The sequence below is a fragment of the Pteropus alecto genome, unplaced genomic scaffold, assembly GCF_000325575.1.
Source record: "Pteropus alecto unplaced genomic scaffold, ASM32557v1 scaffold123, whole genome shotgun sequence".
Classification (NCBI taxonomy): Eukaryota; Metazoa; Chordata; class Mammalia; order Chiroptera; family Pteropodidae; genus Pteropus; species Pteropus alecto.
In genome coordinates this window covers 4,129,442-4,150,988 of record NW_006433950.1, presented here as the reverse complement: position 1 = coordinate 4,150,988, position 21,547 = coordinate 4,129,442, and the positions used below count along the sequence as shown (strand labels likewise).

The 21,547-nt window shown below is 39.1% G+C and overlaps 1 protein-coding gene across 2 annotated transcripts in view; it reads left to right on the top strand.

Moving 5' to 3' along the window:
• The first annotated feature begins 6,589 nt into the window (after nucleotides 1-6,589).
• TOX3 (TOX high mobility group box family member 3) overlaps nucleotides 6,590-21,547 on the top strand; it is a 27,966-nt gene continuing 13,008 nt past the window's right edge. The window contains exons 1-2 of one of the 2 annotated variants that reach the window (XM_025044562.1): nucleotides 6,590-6,651; nucleotides 10,692-10,943. In XM_025044562.1, coding sequence (XP_024900330.1) covers nucleotides 6,607-6,651; nucleotides 10,692-10,943 — 297 coding nt within the window. In that variant the 5' untranslated portion in view covers nucleotides 6,590-6,606. Of the gene's footprint in view, nucleotides 6,652-10,688; nucleotides 10,944-21,547 lie in introns of both variants that reach the window. The other variant, XM_025044561.1, reaches the window with a different exon arrangement.

The following is a 21,547-nucleotide window of genomic DNA, read 5'->3' as shown; positions in this document are numbered from 1 at the left end:
TGCCACTTTTCCCTCAGGTGTGGTTTGTGGAGGGACCGTGGCAATGGATGGTGGTGATGCACGCGTGCTTTCCCCCTTCCACTTGAATTTCAAGGGCTTGCACTGTGCCCTGCCCGGTTTGGACAAGTCCGTGTGCCTTCATTTCACATCTAGAATTTAATTCATTCGTTCGTTCATTCGTTCAGCGGGGATTTACCGAACACCTACTATTTATGAAACGTTCTTCTTGGACACGGGGACATCCGTGTAAACAATAGACAGCACGTTCTTACCCACATTAAATGTACATTCTAGTGGGGGGAGAAAGTCAGTAAATGTGACGTTGAAAAGGGTCATGGAAAACATCGAGGAGGGGAAGAGGGAGAGAAAGTGCCGGAGGTGGAGGAGGGCTGCAAAGAAATTTTATGGGGGCGTCAGAGAGGAGGTGGCATTTGAGGGAAGACTCAAAAGGAGGGGAGCGAGCAAGCCACGGAGACGTCTGGAGGGGTGACCGTTTGGGCAGAGGTCCTGAGACAGGGATGTGTCGGGCGCGTGGAAGGTTGGAGGAGCGGGAGGAGAAACCGAGGCCATCGTGAGGCTTCGGGCTTCTTCCCTGAGTGTCTAGGAAGCCACTGGGAAGTTCTGAGCAGGAGCGATGTGACCTGACTTAGACTTTCACAGGGTCTCTTAGGCTCCGTGCTGAGAATAGACGGTGGTGTAGGGAGCTGCTAGGAGGCTCACAGCAGAGATCCAGGAGGAAGTGGATGGCTCGGGCCTGGGCGAGTCCAGGGGAGGTGGTGACAAGTGATCAGCTTCAGGTATAATTGGAAAGATGAGGCAACAGAGTCTTTTGATGGCTTAATGGGGGCAGCGAGAGAGAAAGGGTGGGTTCGAGCGTGAGTTTTGGCCTGAGTCACCGGAACTGAGTCAGTTCCCATCAAAGGAGGTGGGGAAGGCTGAGGCTGGAGCAAGTCTGGGGGACAAGATGAGTTCAGTTTGTTCGTATGACCGAGGTGCATATTGACGCCCAGGCGGAAGTGTGGCGGGCAGTTGTGTTTGTGAGTCTGGTGCTCAGGAGGTAATTATCTAGGAGTTCTTAGCATGTGGAAAGGCAACTAATATTCTCGAAAGTTTATCGTCTTTACAAACACCTTGTATTTGAACCTGCGACTGTGTGTGTGTGTATAATTTCATGTGTGTGTGCATAAGTCTCTCATTGTGTATACACAATCAGCAGAACGAGTGTGCGTCCTGCTCATCGTACCTCAGAGGCCGTCGTTTACGGTTTTGTTTGCAGGCTCACGTTGAAACCCTCGCCTTTGGCGTAGACAGTCTTGACTCTCTACGTCATCCCTCGCTTGGTGATGCGGCGCCCCCACTGACCCCCGATCAGTGCGGGTGTTGTTATCATTTGCCACCTTGGGCTCGTGTTCATTCTCCTGAGCTTCGTATTTTGAAACAGATTACTGCTGCTGAAAACGGTTAAAACTCGGTCATCTCCGCTAAGTTTCCCCCACCCCTCCACGGGGGAGTCACCAGAGCCTTCGAGAGTACGTGGACTTCCCAGTGCCCGCTTCGCCATCGTGAGGACGTGCATGGCACACTTGATCCACGATGGCACAGTTCATTTGTGTGAGCGACATGACAGATGTCCTTACAGACATCAGATTGGATGGTGTCTGCTAACACATCTAATGGGAAAAAAGAAAAGAGAATTCGAAGGATTATCCTTTTTTTTTTTTAAGGATTAAATTTATGCCATTTAGCTGTTTGATCCCCTGGAGTTAATGCTGCTTTATTAGAAGCCTATACAATTCTTCACATGGGTGTCAAAATAATTTCGGTGAAAATGCTGTTGTGTGGACTCATCGAGCTGAAGTGTTCGTCTTGTGATTACAGATGGGTTATTGTCTGTGTTGTTCCACTTTCTTCCAGCCCTTTTGCTGGATGAGCTGGACTTAACGATCTCTTTAAATTCACTTTGGCACTTCACACAGTTAGACAGGCCACGGACACGATGGTCTTTAATAATTTGTTTTTTTAATTCTGCAACGCTGCTTTTTAATTGATGTCCTTCATAAGTCGTATTTGCCAAAGCTGTGATTACTCATCAAGCGGTAGAAGCCAATCCACCTCCCAAGTACAATGAAGATGTTCTTTTGTGAAATTATTAAGATGCAGAAGTTTGCCACGCAGAGTGATTCCGTTCTGCCTTATAATGATATCTTTTGGGATTATACCTTTGGACATCGCAGCCTTTTGAGCCTATCGAAGTGGGAAGGACTGATCGTCACCAGTGCACCGCACAAATGCCCCTCCTTCTCAGTGAACGTTAGAACGGTTGGAATCGGCTGCTTTCTTTTGTAATGTTTTTATATGCTCTTCAGAGGAGTTAACTCTGTTTCACCTGATGTTCATTTAGTTCATGTGTAATATTTTGTTTTGACTCTTCAGATCGCAAAGAAGACCCTTCTGTGATTGAGCAGGGGATCTTTGAAGGAACATCAGTGGAGAGTTACTAGAGTGGAAATAGCCAATTAGGGTAGCTTAGCATGCATAATCTAGAAATTCTTATTTAATTGATTCACAAAATGCGTACACTTTTCCATGGTGCAAAATTAGGTTATTAACTTTGATAAAGAGGGTCCAGGGAAAAGAATATTGTCAAGAGAGGGTTCGGAACGGGGTTTCCCAAAGTGTGTTCCCACAGAGTATTGTAGGAGAAGGCAAAAGGAAGTGTTCTACAGCAGATTTTTTTGGGGGGGGAGGCGGAGTTTACTGACTCCCACTTAAAGAAAAATGTAAGCTCCGTCCAAGCAGGAACCTTGTCATCAGTTTAACCTTTGTCTCCAGTGCCTAGCACAATGTCTTGCACATAGTAGGCACATTTATATTTGCTGAAGAATGAACTGCAGGACTTCTCAGAGCCTTTAATTTTGTAGCAAGCATTGTGACTCTGGTCTGAGGACAGTGGTCTGCAGCCTTTGACAGACTTACTGGGTTGCCGAGCCCTTTCCTTAAGGAGCATTTCACCAGACATTAGTACCTTGAAATGCCCTCTGGGAAATTCTAGCTGTAAGATTGATAAAAATAAAGTTTTAAAATTGAATTGATCACTGAGTAAAATATTCAGGTTTTTTGTGGATACTGGATTATAAATGATACACATTGTGAAGCCGGAGGGATGTCAGTCTTTCGTATTTGTATCTGATTTGAGGCACGTAGCCTGACCGTTAGAAGCCTCAGTCTGTTCATCTATGAAATGGGGATGGTAATTATGTTTATCTGACTGGTTGTCGGGAAAATAAATTACATTTAGTCGCCCTTCAAAAAGTTAAATAATGTATGTAGAAGGCTTCATTGGGTAAACCCTATTATTATGATTATCATCATCCTCATTATCACTCTCATCATAAAAACATAAGTGATAAAATTACTCCAGTGACGATGAGTGATTTTGAGACAATAGAGTTAAAATGTGATTCCCCCTTCCTTCCCTTCAACAGATATTGGAGTGATTGTGATACTCCAGGTGGCCTTAGTTCTGAGGGAGGACCGTGGTGAGCACAGTTAAAGCCCTTACTTCCTGGAGCTAATGGGCCTAGGGTTTTTTGTTGTTGTTGTTGTTGTTTTTAATAATTCATTGTGTTTACCGATGCCACCGGCTCTTAGAACATAAAGTAAATTTAACCGTACACAATTCGGCTGAAGTTAATTGTTCTGAGGTCATTATATCAGAGATCTGCCCCCAAAGGATCACTTTTTCTTTTGAATCTGTTCTCACACAAACAAGTAAAGGCGGATTCGTAGGTCACATTTTAAAATAAACAAAATTAACTTAGCATTAGTAGATAAGGCATGTCAAATGGATCAGGGTGGCCCCGACAGGAGGGCGGCCAGATTTATCAAATAAAGATGCACGACATCAAGTTAAATTTGAATCGCAGATAAGTAAAGAATACTTTTTTTAGTATAAGTATATCCCAAATAGGGCACGGGACGTACTTATACTAAAAAAAAAAATTTAAAAAAAGTTGTTTATCTGAAAGTCAGATTTAGCTGGGCGTCCTGTGCTTTAGTTGACTACCCCAGCGCTCTGTTTTACCCCTATTCTTAGAAACCTCTGCTTCTGTTTGAAATGATTTATAACTGTTTCTGCCTGATCACCAAGTGTTTCCAAATTGAAAGCCATTCATTACGGCCTCATACAGAGAGACAGAAGGTAAGCAAGGACTGCTTTGTGAGTCCAGCTCGGTACTTCAGGTGAGAGCTTTTCAAGTTACGTGAACCACTGAGCCACCTGCCCGACTCAACGCTGTACCGCCGTCCTGTGGTCGTGCGGCTCTTCGTCGCTTGCCGTGCGGGCGTTGTTACTGATTTTTCTCATTTCTCCAGGGCAAGTACTAATTAATGGATACAATTCACAGCTGATTAGCTGTAGTTTCTTCAGTAATTACATTCGCATACTAACTGTTCAGAAGAGGATTTCTAACCCAGTTCTTATTTCACTCCGAGCTTAATTTGTTTTTTGAATTGTTTAGGCCCTTAGTTTAATAGCCATTTTATTTTTCTTTGTTGTTTTAGGTGCTATTAGATAATAAGTGAGTTTAATCTTAAAAAAAAAAAATACTCTGTGATAATGAGCTGTTTGCCTTAAATGGATTTCTAATTCCCCAACAAAACCTGCATTTAAATAACGGTGAAGTTGAGATACAGGCTGCCACGTGGTGTGGGGAGCCAGGATTGGTGCGTGGAATACGCATCGTGACCCAAGTCCTCATAAATATTTATAAAGTACATGCGGAATGGAGGCCTGAGATTTAAATTGTAGGATCATTAATTCATCGAAAAGTCCAAGACAGAACCCTATACCATTTCTTGTATGTATTTAACATTGTAGAGACTTGGGAAAAATATGGTTGTGTGTGTGTGTGTGCATGTGAGTGCATGAGCACCGGCTCACTCGTTTTAAGTTTTACATTATTTTTAAACCGCTTTATGGCGGTATGATGGACACACAAAGACCTGTACGTAGCTAATGTATACAACTCGATAGTTTGGAGATAAGTATACGTTTGAAACCATCACCATGTGCTTTTGATATCACTTGCCTTCAGAGAAACCAGATAAAGGTCTTTCTTAAGTGCTAACAAATACATCTTTCAGAAATCCTCGTAAAGATATTTATCCAAATGAATCTGAGGGCTCATTGTGCGAGTGTGTATTGAGGTGTCGCTTTGCAGAGTGGGATTTTGCTTCTGTGGACCGTAACAGCGCTCAGAGACTGTTCGAGTCTTTCGTATAAATCCTGCTTAGTTCTCGGAGCCCTGACGTGATAAAGTGTACCATGTCAATCCTGCTTCTCGAGTCCTACAGGTTCTTTGTCGGGCTGAGAGCCCCCCGGAAATGTGTGGGTGGGTTTATTGAGAGGATTTATGTGGATCTCCCATATCTATGTGCCAGGATCTATATTCTATCCTATATATGTGTCTGTTTCTCTTTTGGGGGGAAAATCGTGCCTTCTACTTTAAATATTAACTCTATTTATGTTAGCGAATGGATATATACAATTCATCCATTAGAGACCAAACCTATGTGTCATTTGATGCATTAAAGGAAGGAAATCATAGACCTTAGAAAAAAGAGGGCATTCTTTTACCATTTAAAAATCATGAAAATAATAAAAGTCCAGATAATTATGTTCACGGAGCCTTTCCATATTGCCGGACCGATAACAGAATGTTGAAAGCAACCAAAACGTGCCTACTTATACCATCCAAACCCGAAAATGCATTTTCTGCCCAAATCTAAGTTTTACATTTTGATAACAGGTCTCATGAAGTAAAGAGCTTATGTCTGAGATGCTGATACAGTCTTATTCGTGATGGTATGAATGGCCTATTGTGTTAGGGGATTAAACGAAAATTGCCATGTTCATAGGATCTCACTTATTTTTTAAACCTCTTTGCACTTAATGTTACATTGAGAGATTAAATATCACTATTTTCAACAGCTCTGATGGATATAGATATCATTTTAAACTCTGGAGATTTAAAAAAAATATTCTTTGGTCTTATTATTTATTTATATTCACGCCACACCCCATTCACTAGAAAATGGAATCCGCGTCCTGGGAATTGGATTCTGTTCCATTTAATTCACATTTTAACCTACCCACACTTGTGACATCTGTTCTTGAAAAGTAAGCTATGAAATCCCAACATGCTTTAAAAATGTGTCAAGGTGATTTTGGGGGGGGGACACTCTTCTAACCTCTGACAAATGCCACGTCAGTCAACAACACCCACTAGTGACCCATTGGCCAAATGTTTGTAATTGTCTCCCTTTGTCATTAGTCTCAATGAGAAACACTATTTTCTGGAATTATCGAGGTAGCTTAACTCTGTGCTTTATTTTTCTGAGGGGAACCAGCCGACAACATAGTATGTATAGCATGATGCTTTGAAACCTGTCACGGTTCTCAGTAAAATCACTCTTTTATCTCTTAACACCAGCATTCTTTCCAAATCCCATGAAATATTAAGTAAACCACCAGAATTCTTTATTATGCTGCATGGTAACCTAAAACAATCTGTTTTCTTTCAGTTTGCAAATAACAATAACTACATGAATATGGCTGAGGCAAACAACGCTTTCTTTGCAGCCAGTGAGGTAAGTCTGTCTTGACGTGTCTGTTCACGTTTTGTGTGTGATTTAGACCATTTAAAAGGCTTGACATAGGGCTGAGAATATCAAATTTATCTCTTATGTGGCATAAGGTAACAATTTTGGAGGAGAAATTAGAAAAAAAAAACCTATTGGAGATAAAATAATCTGGTAGGTGCTTGTCCATAGGCTGTTATGAACGATAGTAATTAACACACATCTCTTGACGAAAAGAATCACACATGCAAACAAAAGTAAATGTATAAGAAAGTCTATAATATCTATCCAAACTATATTAGTATCTAAGCAAATAAGTGGTTATTTTGGAACCTAGCTTGTAAGTTCAAATAGAAAATATTTGAACTTCGCATAACTCTGGGGATAATTTCGTTAAAGTCGCCATGGTTTGAGAAACGACTGGGCAGAAGAGTGTTATAGTTTCTTGGGTCTTCGATGGAAGTGATGTGAAATGAGTGTTTTGGTTTTTGTTAGATCCACACAGCTGAGTGCCTAGCACATAGTAGGTGCTCAATAACTGTTGAATGAGTGAATGAATGAATGAATGAATGAGTAGGCATTCTTTAAGACGTAGGCATTGCTGGGAAAACTGAGTGATGGAATGTAAAGGCAGCACCATGTTGGCCTTGGGTTTGTCTACAGTTTTTCGGAGCAAATGGGAACGAACACCTTCTCGTTGCTATTTTTTCTGAATTTCTTACTCGTTGACATAGGGCTGTTGTCTGGGCTCATGGGGCCTGCCCTCCGGGAAAACCTCGATCTTGATTCGATCAAGAAAATGGTTTCCTAAAAATGGTAGACTGTGTGAGATCTAAGATTTTAAAACAAGAACAAACAGAACTGAAATTGGTCCAAATGGAGCATTTCCTCTTGGCGGTCTCTGCGATAAAAAAATCTTCATCTTGCAAAATACATTCAAATACAGGAAACTGAACTAGCTTGACCCCAGAGAGTCAAAATCCTAATGGCTTCGTAAATGATCTTGGTACGGGGGAGGCAAGCAGTATGGAAGAAATTAACGTCGAGAAATTATTAGGGAAAAAAATGAGGAATCTAGAATTAAGGGTATTCATAGATCAATCATTTTTACAGTGACCATCATCTCTCTAACCAAGAAGACAGCCTAGATAAGGGAAAATTGTTTGGCACTGGCTGCTGTGTTGTTTGTGATAATGAACACAAACCCCATCTGTAAGGACAACATGATGTTTCATTCTGTAGGGCTTTTTTTTCCCCTACATTTGAATCAAACATTGATGAAAGCTCTACTGCCAGCAGCTGCTCAGAGACAATTTAATTCCAGCTGTGATAATTCACCGTGTCAGACATTGGCTGTTATATGTTGATACAACAGTTCTCCAGATTTGCATTTTTATCAAAAGGAACAAATGTTTTGAACATTTCAGTACAGATGGTATTTAACCATGTACACACTACTTTAACATGTTCAAGGCAAACACCGAAAAGTCAATATCTGTAAGAAGTAATCATAGAAACTCTAAATGATTAATCCGATGTTGGTCATATGGCGTAGTGTGCAGAAGTCAATATATTTTTTTGTTGGTGCCGTACATGGTTATTTTTATAAAAATCTCAACTAGCCAGTGTTTTGGGTACTTTTTTCTCCAAGGTATTTCTAAACTTTATATTTAACATACTACCTCTCTTTAAAAGTGGTTTAAGATTTTAGCATTTCCTTGGTTAGATATTGTAATAGAATTTTATTGTATTGTTTTATTAGGTTATGATATAATAATATACTAAATGCTAATTAAAATTAATTTGTCTCTTAAAAAATTATACTGTAGGGACATATTATATATAAGATAGCTCCTTTATTCCTTAACACAAGTAAAAATGAAAACCCCCTTCGTTTGGACTGCCTAGCATAAGCTGTTTTTTTTTTGTTTTTGTTTTTAAGTTTAAGAGGAATTCTAGTATAATGATTTCGCTGTACGTCTTTTTTTTTTTAACAAAAAACAAAGCCCAAATTAATGTTACTGTACCACATTATAGCATGTGCCTGATTTCCCAATCACTGCATTAAAAGTGAACTTGTTGGTTTTTTTGTTTGTTTGTTTGTTTGTGGGTTTGTTGTTGTTGTTTTTTTTAACATTTTAATGAGTGCGAACTAATGCAGGAAGACTGGAGGTTTGATGCTGTGTAGTCGACAATGTGCCGGAAACCATTCTCCTCCCCATAGATATTGCCCTATAGATAACACGATGAGAACTGGGATGCTCCGAGTTTGAAATTCACACGTTTGCTTTGTGTTTTCTGTCTGTGTCATGATTACCCTGACCATTTTTTAAAGTACTTTAAATATTTATTGAAATAATATTTCAAGTGTTAATTACAGTGGTAATGAAAACAGCCAAATGCCACATATCAAGAATGAGTGTTTATCCGTATTGTTAATGTGATATGTTAGATTTCATTAAGCAGTAATGGGGTAGCAAATGAGTCACAAATTACAGTTGCATCTGTTACTAGACCACATTAGTGCCAAAATAACAGCAAATGCAGCCATAGGGTTACGTTCATTAGCCAGCCACGTTTGCAGCCAATCCATCCCTTTGTGTTTGAGAACTCAGGGTACCGCAGTAAGAAATCAACACCTTTTGGGGGTCATTATTAGAATAAATATGTCAGAAAATCGAATATTTCATTCTAGCTTTTAAATGTGTTATTGGGCTGTAATGTTTTGCATATCCTGAGCCTGCTAAGAATCTCAAGATGTTAATTCAGTTGTCCGCCATGGACTCCCATAGCTTGTGACCTCTTTATTTCTAGTGAGATAAAAATAACAGTTGACAGTTTCTGTATGCGAGAAAATGTTTTTGGTTTTTTTTTTTCCTTCAGTTTGTTTCTGTTTTCTCTCAGGTGGTTGTTAAATTATATCATCAATTGCTAGTTTGAAGGATGATGATTTCCAGCTCTAAATTCGTTGTCTTGACTGTTATAAAAATTCAAATTATCTTGCACTAGTTCATTCTTCAAAAAATATTCCTATGAATGAATGAACTATAATTTGGACCCTCTGAGCTGGAAATAAGAAATATTCTCCAACCGCTTCACCCTACCAAGAATAATATCCTAGATCCTGACCCCCCCAAATCCAAGTTCTAGCTTAAGAAAGATGGTTAGTGGGGTTGAACAAGGAAGCCCTGATTTACATCACAAGGCTGTATTTTGAAATATTGTCTTTGAGAATCTTAAGTAGCAGTGAAGAAAAGTACGTTATTTACTCTGATAAGTGAGCAGTATCAATGGAACTAGTATCATCTATGTCAGTGTATCTCTGTGCTCGTTCTGCAGTCTTTAAAAGTTGAGGACTGTCAGAAAAATATTCTGATAAATACTTATCAGAATCTTTATATGAAAGAAAATAACTTCTTATAGTTTAAAAAAAAAGCCCTAGAACCCATGCCTATATGCTCCGATAGGCCTTATATAAAATGTATTACAAACAGGAACACTTTCCCTAGAAGCATTCAACACACTTGGGAATATACCAGTAAGGAAATTTAAGAAGCAAACCACAAATTTAATATGACTTGTTTTATATGTTGTGACAGAAAGTAAATATGTGTAATGTTCACTTCTGGATTAATGCGTATGTGCACTAAAAACCGTCAGCATTTTATGAAGCATGTGGATAATGTAAGCGGTTTGAGCTGTTTCACTCACATATCAATAAAGTGGCAATTTGTTATATAGCCAAATCTAATGTCGCTGATGCTCCCACTAACAACAAAGACAGATGTTGCTAATTAAGTACGCATTAAAAAACTGTTAATACTGATACTCCATTAAAACCATATGATAATGAGACTTAAATCTTTAATCAGAATGATCAGCAAAACTTTATATATGGAAATCTGGGTTTAAGATGTTTTCATTGGAGAGATAAATATTTGGCCTAGCTATGTCGTATTTTCATGCAAAATCTTTCTTTTTCCCTCCAGGGAGAAATAAGATATAGGAACAGACTATGAAGATATCTGTATTTTGTTTCCTTCTAGCAGACATTCCATACGCCAAGCCTCGGGGACGAGGAGTTCGAAATCCCCCCGATCACGCCTCCTCCAGAGTCAGAGCCCGCCCTGGGCATGCCGGATGTGCTTCTCCCCTTTCAAGGCCTCGGCGACCCGGTGCCTTCCCAGGGAAGTGAATTCACACCCCAGTTTCCCCCACAGAGCCTGGATCTTCCTTCCATTACAATCTCAAGAAATCTCGTGGAACAAGATGGCGTGCTTCATAGCAGTGGGTTACATATGGTAGGCAGCCAATTGATTGCTTGGGAGTTTCTTTTTATCCTTCGCTCTTCTCGCGGTGACGATCTGAGAGCCCGTGTTCTGAACGTACGTGCTCCTGCCTAGCTGCCGGTGGACATGGGTGTTGTGCTTCCTGGTGCTGCACGAACGCAGGTGCTAGATCACGCCTTGGTGTTGGATAAGAGGGTGTTGCGTTGGTTGATAGTTACGTGAAAGAGGATGACCCAACAAGATCTTTGTGATCTGAAACGATTTTTAAGGAGTCTGATTCATTGCTTTAGAAACAGCCAGTCTTCCCTTGCCTTTGGTTCAACCAAGGGGTGTACTTGAGTTGAAAGTTCAAGGTGAGATTTTAGAGATGGAAGCTCTTATCAGGTGCCTAGGTCTTTGGCATTTGTTGGATTATGACATAACATTTATGATACACGATCTGCCACTACCTCAAAGGAAATAACGAACTGTGATACAGAGACAGGGAGAAAAAAATGATTGCTCAGAACCAGCAGAGGAAAATCGAGAGTGGCTTATGGTGTGGAATATACCTAATTGTCTTATTTATTGTCATCGACATCCAATAAGGCACTCCAGAGAGCCAAGTTTACTAATGCAATAATTTTAGTTCTCTTTTTCTTAGTGTGCAATTATAGTCAGCAATCACCAGAGTAAATCCTCTTAAGTATTTTAAAGTCTTCTGCTGGGATTGTTTTGTTTTTCCACCATAGTCTGTAAAGCATGCACGTCTATCTAGGTGAGGTACTAAGCAGACATTTTAAAACGAGATTAATAGTTTATAGGGCTTTCTTTCTTTCTTTTTTTTTTTTAACCCCGATAAAATGAAACAGATGTGTTGGTATAACAAAAAACAAATCCTGTTGCTTGTTTACATATTTCTCTGCACATTAGGCCATGCCAGTGGTGTTTACCGATTTCATTGTTAATTTCCCCGATGACAGCAGACGATTGCAAAATATGTAGCGGATTCGCAGTGCAGAGATTCTGCGCGCTCTCTGAAATATAAGATTGCTTTCCCAAATAAGATTGCGGCAACATAATTTTCTTTGCCTGTGATCTTTTGTGTTTGAGCTGAATATCAAGGTTTTTTTTATTTTTACTTTTTTGTTGGAAAAGAATGCAGTCAACGGTCGGGAAAGGGTCATTAAGTATTCATAAACGTTCCCCGCCATCACAAATAATTGTTTCCTGTGGACTTTCTTACATTTTTGTCCCTTTGACACTGGACGGGAGGGTTCTGTATCTGTTGCTCTACGATCATGCTCGTGGTGTTGTGCCTGGAAAAATAATAAAAATAAAAAGGGTGTTTAGTCACCAAGGGAGTTTGCCAGGGTTCACCATTATTCATAGATGCTCGATGAGGCTCATTAAAGTTGTGGAAATAGTTAAAAGACCATACAATGCGCGCTAGAATGTGTACTTTATTAAATTGGTAAATATTTATTAATAATATAAGAATCTGCCTTTAAATTAAACATCTGATGAATTACCTTGCCTTAAAGCTATAAAACTGTTATTGCTGCTATAAAAAAGTGTAAAGGAGGCATTTTGACTATGAAATTTCATTTCATGGTCAATTGAATTTACTATATTGGAAAGAACTAAAGATGGAATCATAAAATAATTATGATATTCACATACACTTAAAGAACAATGCTTTCACGGACTGGCTTTGGGAGAGAGGACTCAATTTTTAATGCTGCTTTTGTAATGTATTGCTAATCACTAAAGCAGTTGAATTATTTCATTGATTTTTAAAAGTATAAGTACTTAAGCTAAGTGCAGGCTGTCATCATGGTATTAAATGTGGATCTCATCACATTTATTGGTGCCTTTCTGAAGTTTTGCTAACCCCGAATGATATTTATTTTGGCTCGAAACAACCTCATCTTGTTGAAAATTCTAGTAGAATTTCACCTTGAAGAAATGTCATGGGATTTTAAATCACAAATGTTGGAAAAAATAAAATGTACTAGGACAGAATTATGATGAATACAATGTGTCGTTGGCTTTGTTCTATGTACTACCTGCCATGTTCACCTATAAACTTGAATTCAGAATCGCCAGAGGCATGGTTAAAAATAGGCTATGTCAAGGTTCTTCTATATCTCCCTCTGGGCACCGAGTTGGCTGGCTACGTCGTAATACTCCATGGCAGCTCCTTGGAGTGTTCCCTCAGGAAGGTCATCAGGAAAATAATAAATAATACTTTATACATCATGCATTCGGCGTCTCTGTGTGCATGGATATTTCATACCTTATGCAAGTAAGAAGTTTTATTTTCCAAATGAATATGGCTGGCCGTGAAGGATTGCTATGGTGAATTAAGACTATCGCATAAGGAAAAAAAAAAAGCCAGCTTGTTTATGTTGTATCGAACCAGCTTTTCTTCAGAGTTTCATTGGTTTTCCTTTAGAGTGACAGTTTGTCACATTACTGATGAGCTGCATTTTTGTTGGCAACAAGCGCGATATGTTTATCTTCCTTAAATTTATGCCATTATATTTAAAAACAGAAAGGAGGAACAAAAAGGGGGGATTAAAACGAGACCCATGATTAGCATTCACATTTCAAAATATGCAAATAATGCTCTCGTATTCAAAAGCGAGTTGTTGAAAAATTGAAAGTGGGTGTGTTTGTGACTTCAAAGAACAGCCTCGATTTGCTTGTTGTGCATACGTGTCTTTTAAAGCAGTATGTGGTTGGCAAGTAGACATCAACAGTATATTCTGGTTAAAAATGCCTTACCTCTAAGCATTATTGTCAGTCCAGGTGATCATCTGGAAATTATTTTAATCTACAGAAGATTGCAATCCGAAAAATCTACAACGCGCGTGCCGAAGGGTTTTTTTTTTTCTTTTTTTAACACCTCTCTATAATCTGCTCAGCAAGTAGCACTGACATCAGTAGTACATCAATTTCAGAAAGTGGATTATTTTTACTAGACAGCTATTGTGACATATTGGGTCAGTCATAAATGAAAGATATTCATGCAAGCATGCAATACTTGTAATGAAGTCTCACTCTGACCTTCTGTATGATTGATTCTGTAATTTAGTTTTCTCAGGCAGTGCCTGAAATGAAATGAAATCATGTTGAACAAGTTTTGAATACCCACAGTGCACCAGGAGAAGAAAAATCTGCAGCCCCAGAGGCTTGAGACAGAGCAGCTGAACGATTTATCTCTATGCTATTATAGCCTTTGCCAGCATTCAACATTCTTTTTTTTTTTTTTTTTTTCTTATTTGGCTTAAGTACTTAATTCTGCAGGTAGCTGTAAATGGGAAAATAAAATGCTGTTCAGATTTAAAATGACAGGACAGGAGTTTGTGCAGGGGACTGATAAAATATCTTGAATAGAACTGACCTTTCATGTAGCTGGAAGTTACTGGGGGATTCATCCTCATAATTACCATATAGATTATTTTTATTTCTTTCCTGCAATGAAACATTTCAGAGAGCAGTAGTGCTGATTGAATGGAAATTGAACTTGTTAACATTCTTTTCAGCTTAGCCTGTTGTACATAACAGAAGGTTAGCTTTGATGAATTTCAAAATTCTCTTTGATATCCAAGAAACAGACAGTAAAATAATTGTCTCCAGTCCGATATTTTGTATGCCCCCCAGAAAGAGAATTTATAAAACACACTGATAATTCACATACTTTTTCTTCGTACGTTATAGTTCGTGTTTAGAGGACTGACCTGTTCTGTTTGATATGTTTTGGATTTAATTGGGATAGCATGTATTTATCGAAAATGCTACACTGGTCCTCTAGAAATGTCAAACATAGTATTAGAAAATTGAAAAAGATGGAAGTAAGGAAGGGCTATTTAAGTATGGTAGTCTCTGTACCTGTTAAGGAAGGAGAAAAAGAGAGAACAATGTCCCATAGCAGATAAGCATGCAGCGAAGCAAATTACAAGCTTCTAAAATATTCATAAGACTCATAAGTCATCATCTAGACAGATGTCATTTTTGACCAGAAAAAAAAAAAGGGAATATATAAAAATAACACGTCTAAAATCACCAGGCTTATGTTAGAAGTTTTGTTTTTTTTTTTATACGATCATTTGGTATGGCTCTAATTTTGAAGTTGAATCATTTTTGTTTTTGTAAAATGACTGGCATGCCATTTGTATACTTTTTAAAATCTTGCATTAAGAGAACTAGCAGACTTTCAATTAATACGTTGTTTTAGCAACGTTGCTTAATGTGTTACAGATAAAACAGTTATTTCATGGGTCATTAATGTGTTTAATGCATGGAACGTTCTATTAAAACAAGTCCTGATTATCGTTATGAACACGTTCACGCCGTTGTCATGGAGTCTGCAGAGCTGAGTTCTATAGGTGATCACCATTAGCCATTGGGGGAAACTAACAATTTTTCCTATAGACTGAATGATTACTTCAGTAATACTAATTTTTGGTCAAGTTATGGCCCCAACATATTTTTATCGTAAGTTAACAATAGAAAAGGCCCAACTTATGTAAGCAAAAAACTCCGTTTGAATGGGCTGGGACCTGTCTGTTCAAAGCCCAGATTATGAAACTGACACTGTATTAACTTTCAGCAGATATTTACTGAGCGCCTACTAAGTGCTATGATTTATTCCTAATAATTAGAGACTGATGATACTATTCACAAAATCGTTTCTTTGATTACCGGTGTCTCTTCCACGTGCTACCAAAATTCACAGTCTGATGACGGCTAATGGGTTCTTAGCGTCAAAAGTCAACTTGAATTTAGCTGTCACTATACCTTGACAACTGTGTGCTTGAAATGCCCAGGCCATGGACATTTTTATGAGCTGCCTTTCTTTGTGGAGCAAATAGCCTTGTAGTATACATAGCTTAAAATAAGAAGTCTTTATTCTTGGTCTGTAAATACCTACTGACCTTGAACATATGAATGTTGTCTTTAAGGCTGAGTTAGCTTTAGGGTCATCTAGTTAAGTAGGAGTATGTTCCAAACTTCTGCTAAACCCAATTAGCTATTGTGAAGTGTGACACATGATTACTTGCTTGATTTATTACATTCAAGGAAAAGTGTTGTTAGAAAGTTAAGCCACGATTTATTTCCCTGTATCTTGTCTTTAGCACATATATCCTACAGTTATCTACTACACGGGTATCACCATACTTGCCAGCCATTCAGGGACAGCAGAGACACCATTTTTCATCACTCGGATTCACGAATAAAACTGGCACGGTGACTCAAACATTCCTGTAGAGGCATGAGAGTCATACCGGTGCCCCATTTCCTCTTGCTCATAGTACCCGTCACCCTTTGCGATGGCCTCCTTCGCTTATTTAATGGCCTGTCCTCTCCCCTCCCCTGTCTTGTTTATTGCTGTCACCCTTGGCCTGGAACAATGTGTCTCCATATTTTATTTGTTGACCATATACATGAATAAACGAAAAGACAATGAAAGAATACGGATTTGTTATTAAGAGCATGCGTTGACCACTAAATAAAAATGGAGAAGGGGGAGTTTAAAATACAAACAGCTGTAAAAGTGGAAATCTTTAAAATTTTAATTTAGGACTCAGTAAAGTAAGCGTGGCGCTGACTTCTTGGTAAAACAAAGGAGTTATAGGGCATATGAGTAAAATACCATTAAGTGTTTTATGATAAACTCTTGAAAATTTTATTTTGCTAAGAAACCATTAATTAACTTTTGAGAAGACTGTTTTTCACAAAATGTTCCCATGTAGGTATGTTTGATTATAACCTTGAGAGTAGTTATTAAGAAAAAATTATCTATTTCAGTGCAGATATTTTGATGAAGTTAAAAGTTTGTGGTATGTAGGTCTGTAATTATCATCGGCATGCCTTTGGCATAACTACATTTGTTTTGAGGTCTGTTGGGGTTAGGAATATAGTAGCTATGCATAATTATTGATTGATCGTTGTTAATTTGGAAATAAAATTATAACATAGCTATTGAACATAACAATAATTGAGTGTAAAATTACTGGCCCCTAATTCCATTTTTGTAGTTCTCTGGTATTTATTAATATAAAGCAATTTTTATTACTGATAATTGTTTAATTATTCCATTTCTCAAGAAGTATTGATTTAAATACCAGCACGGTAAAAATGTATTTAGTCACACTGTTTAATATGTTTGGGTGATTTCTCCTTAATTAGACATTATCTTCTATTATGAAAACCTAATTTTAGATCATGATAGAGAATATTTACTTGTAAACGTAGATGAAGGGTAAATTAAACTCATTTGTTTATTAGATTTTTTAAGAAATGTGTATGATAAAATCAACCCAGTGAAGTAAGCACCATTGTAATGAATAAAAATAGATAAAATAGAAAAATAAAGGGTGATATTTAAAATAACAATTAATTTGGAAGCTCACGTCTTACATTTGCAAAAGAAACACCACCACAGTGCAGGAGGATGTGGGCAGCTCAAAGATAAATGCCAGGGCTGGGAAAGAAAAGCCCCCACCCTCACCCCCACCCCCACCCCATGCTGAGGATGGCGCGGAGGAACTGGCATGAAAGAATGAATGAGAAAGAGTTGAAGTTTATACAGGAAGTTGGGTTTTCTTGGCTTAGGAAATAAGACTGAACTGTATCCACTCCCCGCCCCACCCCCCAAACCCTCGCATACCTTACGTAGAGTGTGGATGTGCTCATGTAGGATAGCGATTTACTCAGTAAGGATGCTTTAAACCTTTCGGGTTTTCCAGTCTTGATTAAGTCAAGGAGGAAGTCTCAGTTTGGGTCTAACACGTCCTTCACACCTCTCTTTGGTCCTTTTTCAATAAGAGAAAGCAAAAACTCCCGCCCAGAACCTTAGGGCCCTGTATGTCGACAATGCTAGCGGTGTTATTTTTATTCTGTAATGTTTATTTGGTCTTCCATTGAACAAGGGTGACCTCAGTTTTTCATTTATGCTAGTGAACTAAAGTTTCCTTTATTCATATAAAATGACTTAGATTTTAACAGCTCACTCAAATGATTAATGTTCAATAATAAACCGGGTTTCAGGCAATGTAAGGAAATGAAGGACCAGTACCAGAAATATCCATTCCTTGGTTTCCTGTTTAAAAATAAACAAACAAACAACAAAGAGGTTCTTTCAGCAGGTGGAGAGAGAAGACAAGCACTCTCCCCCACCAAGACATCCACTAACTACTCCAGCCTTGTCGAATCGTACTTACAGGCCAAGAGAAGGCATTGCACTTCCTGTTAGAAGTTCAAGGCTTTCCCATTCTGGTGACCTTCTCTGAATGCAGAAATTAATCCTTGGGGACTCTTCAGAACACAGGTTGAGATGTTAGCTATATATTTATGTTTATATTTAAATCAGATTGTCCACAGTTGATTTAGATGGGTAGCCCATGAGGTAGGACCAGTTAATATTTATTGGAATGCATAACCCCATTAGACATATTCCAAGCCTTTCAACTTTCAGTGGCACCCTTCCACACTGAATAGAATCCAGACTTCCTAGGACAGACTACAGGACGTGTCACCTCGTGGCCCTTACTTGCCTCTTCGGTTTCACGGGCAGCCTTGTTCTTCCCGGCCCAGCAACCCTCGCTCTCCTTTGCTTTCCCATGGTGCGCTTCCTCACGCCCCTGGCCTTTGCACATGACCTTCTCTGCCTGGGATGCTCTTCCTTCATCTCTGGCATCGTTAGCTTCTACTCCCCTTTACACCATAGCTCAATGGGTCACCTCCTCAGGGAAGCATCCCCTGATATCCCTACTGGGCATCATCTGGCCCATTCCCACCTCCCAGGCCCACCGCACTGACCTCTCCATTGTGCTTGCCCCGCTGCCATCTGTATGGCCCCCTGTCCCTTTCTCACACACGCCAAGCTCTCTCCCGCCTCGGACTTTGCGCATGCTGTTCCCTCTGTTTGGAACGTGCTGTCCCCTCATTTGATGGTTGGCTCCTCTTCATCCTTTAGGCTTCAGTTCAGATGTCATCTCTAAGAGGCCTCTGCTACTGACCCAATCAAATGGCATCACCCTCCCACAAACACTTTTTGGTATAACCTATTTATTTTCTTTATCATAATTTAATATCGTTATTTGTTTACGTACATGTTTTCTGTTTATGCAGACAAGACACAGGCTTTAGACACTCCTTCCCCTTCCCCAAGGTGACTTTCATTGTGTTTGTCTAATAATTAAAGTAGTTCCTGCAACCTTTTATAACCCACTAGTTGCTTTGCCTGTCACTGATCATTAGTAAAATTTCCAAGACTTTAATAACAGAAGTAATGATTTATAAATGGCATTAAATTTGGGGGGGTTATATCCTAAGAATGGATAAGAAATGTATATCCATGGTTATACATTTCCTTATCATGTCATTGCTACTATGAAAAATTGAGCTATTTCGAAAGAGTATATAATATGAATTATTCTTGCCTACACTTCGTCATAGTAAATTTATTAGTCCATTCTAAATTATGTTTAGAGTGATGTTTGAATCAATGACAAAGGTAACTTTCTAATTTTAAAGATACGAGCATCGGTGTGCTGGCTTCTCTGGCCTGGCACGTAGTAGGTGCTCAATAAATATCTTTAACCTGGGCTGACATCTTTCTCTTTTTAAGTGGGAATCCTTAGATCAAAGGGAGCATCTTTTAAGGATTAACTTTTTTTTTTTTTAATGGAAAATGATCTGAGTCTTTAAGGAACACCAAGTTCCCCAAGGCTGTTGTTAATCATTGGTGGCCCTAAAGGAATTCGAATCTCTGAAGAGATATTTTCACCGTTAATCTTATCCTGTAATCCTCACGCATAGGAAGTTATCCGATAACTGTGGGGCATGGTCCATGCTGGCACGTTTATATGGTTCAGCGGTTCCTTGAAAATATTTTGGAGGCTCTTGGTATATTATCCAATGGGGACAAGAAAGATAAGGCCAGCGTTTTTGAAAACTATGTGGATGGCTCTATAAGTTTTGGCAAGGCCTTGGCTCCACCGCCAGTATTTTTCAGGGGTGGTTTTCACGCTGCCTCCACTGCAGAAGAACCTTATTATTATTATTATTATTATTATTATTATTATTATTATGTTTAGTGCAATGTTATGATGAATCTCAATTTTAAAAAACAAGTGATAGAGCTGCATTTTTTAAAGGGAGCTGGTGGCAGTGGAGAGCCAGAGACCCGTGTGTTCCCTGTCCGCACACACACACCTCCACCCCTGAGGCACCATGGCTCCCTACTGCTTTTCCCTCGAGCATCCCTAGCTAGCTCTGTGGCCCGTGGAATCTCTCGTATCCAAGATCGGGTATAATGGCATCTAATTCCAGGAGGCTATTTAGAGGATTGACTTGGAAAATGCACGTTAAGCTTAGCACAAACCCTGGCACAGAGTAACAAACATTTACTGTTCGTGTTAGTGTGGTGAAACCTGGCTGTCAGTCACCAGGAACTCACGAGCAACCAGGTCCATGAGAAAAGCATCAGTTGCAGGTGAAATTCGGGAAGAGCTGGGGACGCCGGGAAAATAGACTTCTTGGCCTTCTGTTTGGCTATGAGATCTGTCTGAAAATGCTCTCGGTGCGGGAGGAGTCAGTCAAGTATCTGTATGTGCTGATTTTCATAGGCATTGGAGTAGACAGCAAAACAGCTGTTCGCGAGCAAGCCGTGTGAACCATATTTTGTGGCCGTGCCAGTTAACTAATTTATTATTACACAGCCAGAATTAAAATACTTAATTTGATTGTACTCTGGAAGTTTGGAGATATTTTAAAACATTTAGGTTTAATAAGTCTGAAAGGGCTTTTGAAAAGCATTCTGAAAGGCATATATGCAGAGCGAAATAAGAATAAGATGGCTTCACTGGAGGATGGAAGTGACGTGAGCAAGCAGTGGCGGGACTTTAAAAGCGTGTGGAAGAGTGGACAGACGATTCGCGTTTTGGAAGAGAAGTAGCTAACCGTGTGGTAGAATGCTAATAAAGAAAAAATTAGGACAGACTAATGATATAAAATCCACTTTGGTCAAACGAATCTGCAGAGCGATGCCTACCCACAGAAGGTAATATTTTGAGAGGAGTGGAAGGGAATATTGTCAGTGAGACAAGGAAGAGGGGATTGTTCTGATACGTGGGACACGTTTTTCCAGGATTCCACAGGAAATTGATAACTCAAAAATTATTAAGAAATGGAAATTTTATATATTTAGTACTCAACCCTAGCAATTAGCTATAGACTTTTAACTACATGCATATCTTCTTTTTAGTTTTTCCTGACTAAAGCGTTTTAGTTTATTTTGTTTTGTGTTTTTATAATTGTTAAAAGTTAAGGTACTCCCCCTCCTTACTCCTCCAACCCTACCTCCGATAATATAACCATTGTTGTGAGTTCAGATTATATGCTTTTCTTTCTAAACAAAAAGGAGCTGTACTTTATGTTTATTTTGCAACTTGCTTTTTCACTCACTATGTCTTGCATGTGACTCTAAGTCAGTGGTTCTCAACTGGGAGCAATTTTGTCCCCCGGGAGACACCGTCTGGAGACACTTTTGGTTGTCATGGCTGTTGGGGGGAGAGGGAGGTTGCTACTGGCATCAAGAAAGTAGAGGCCAGGTCTATACCATC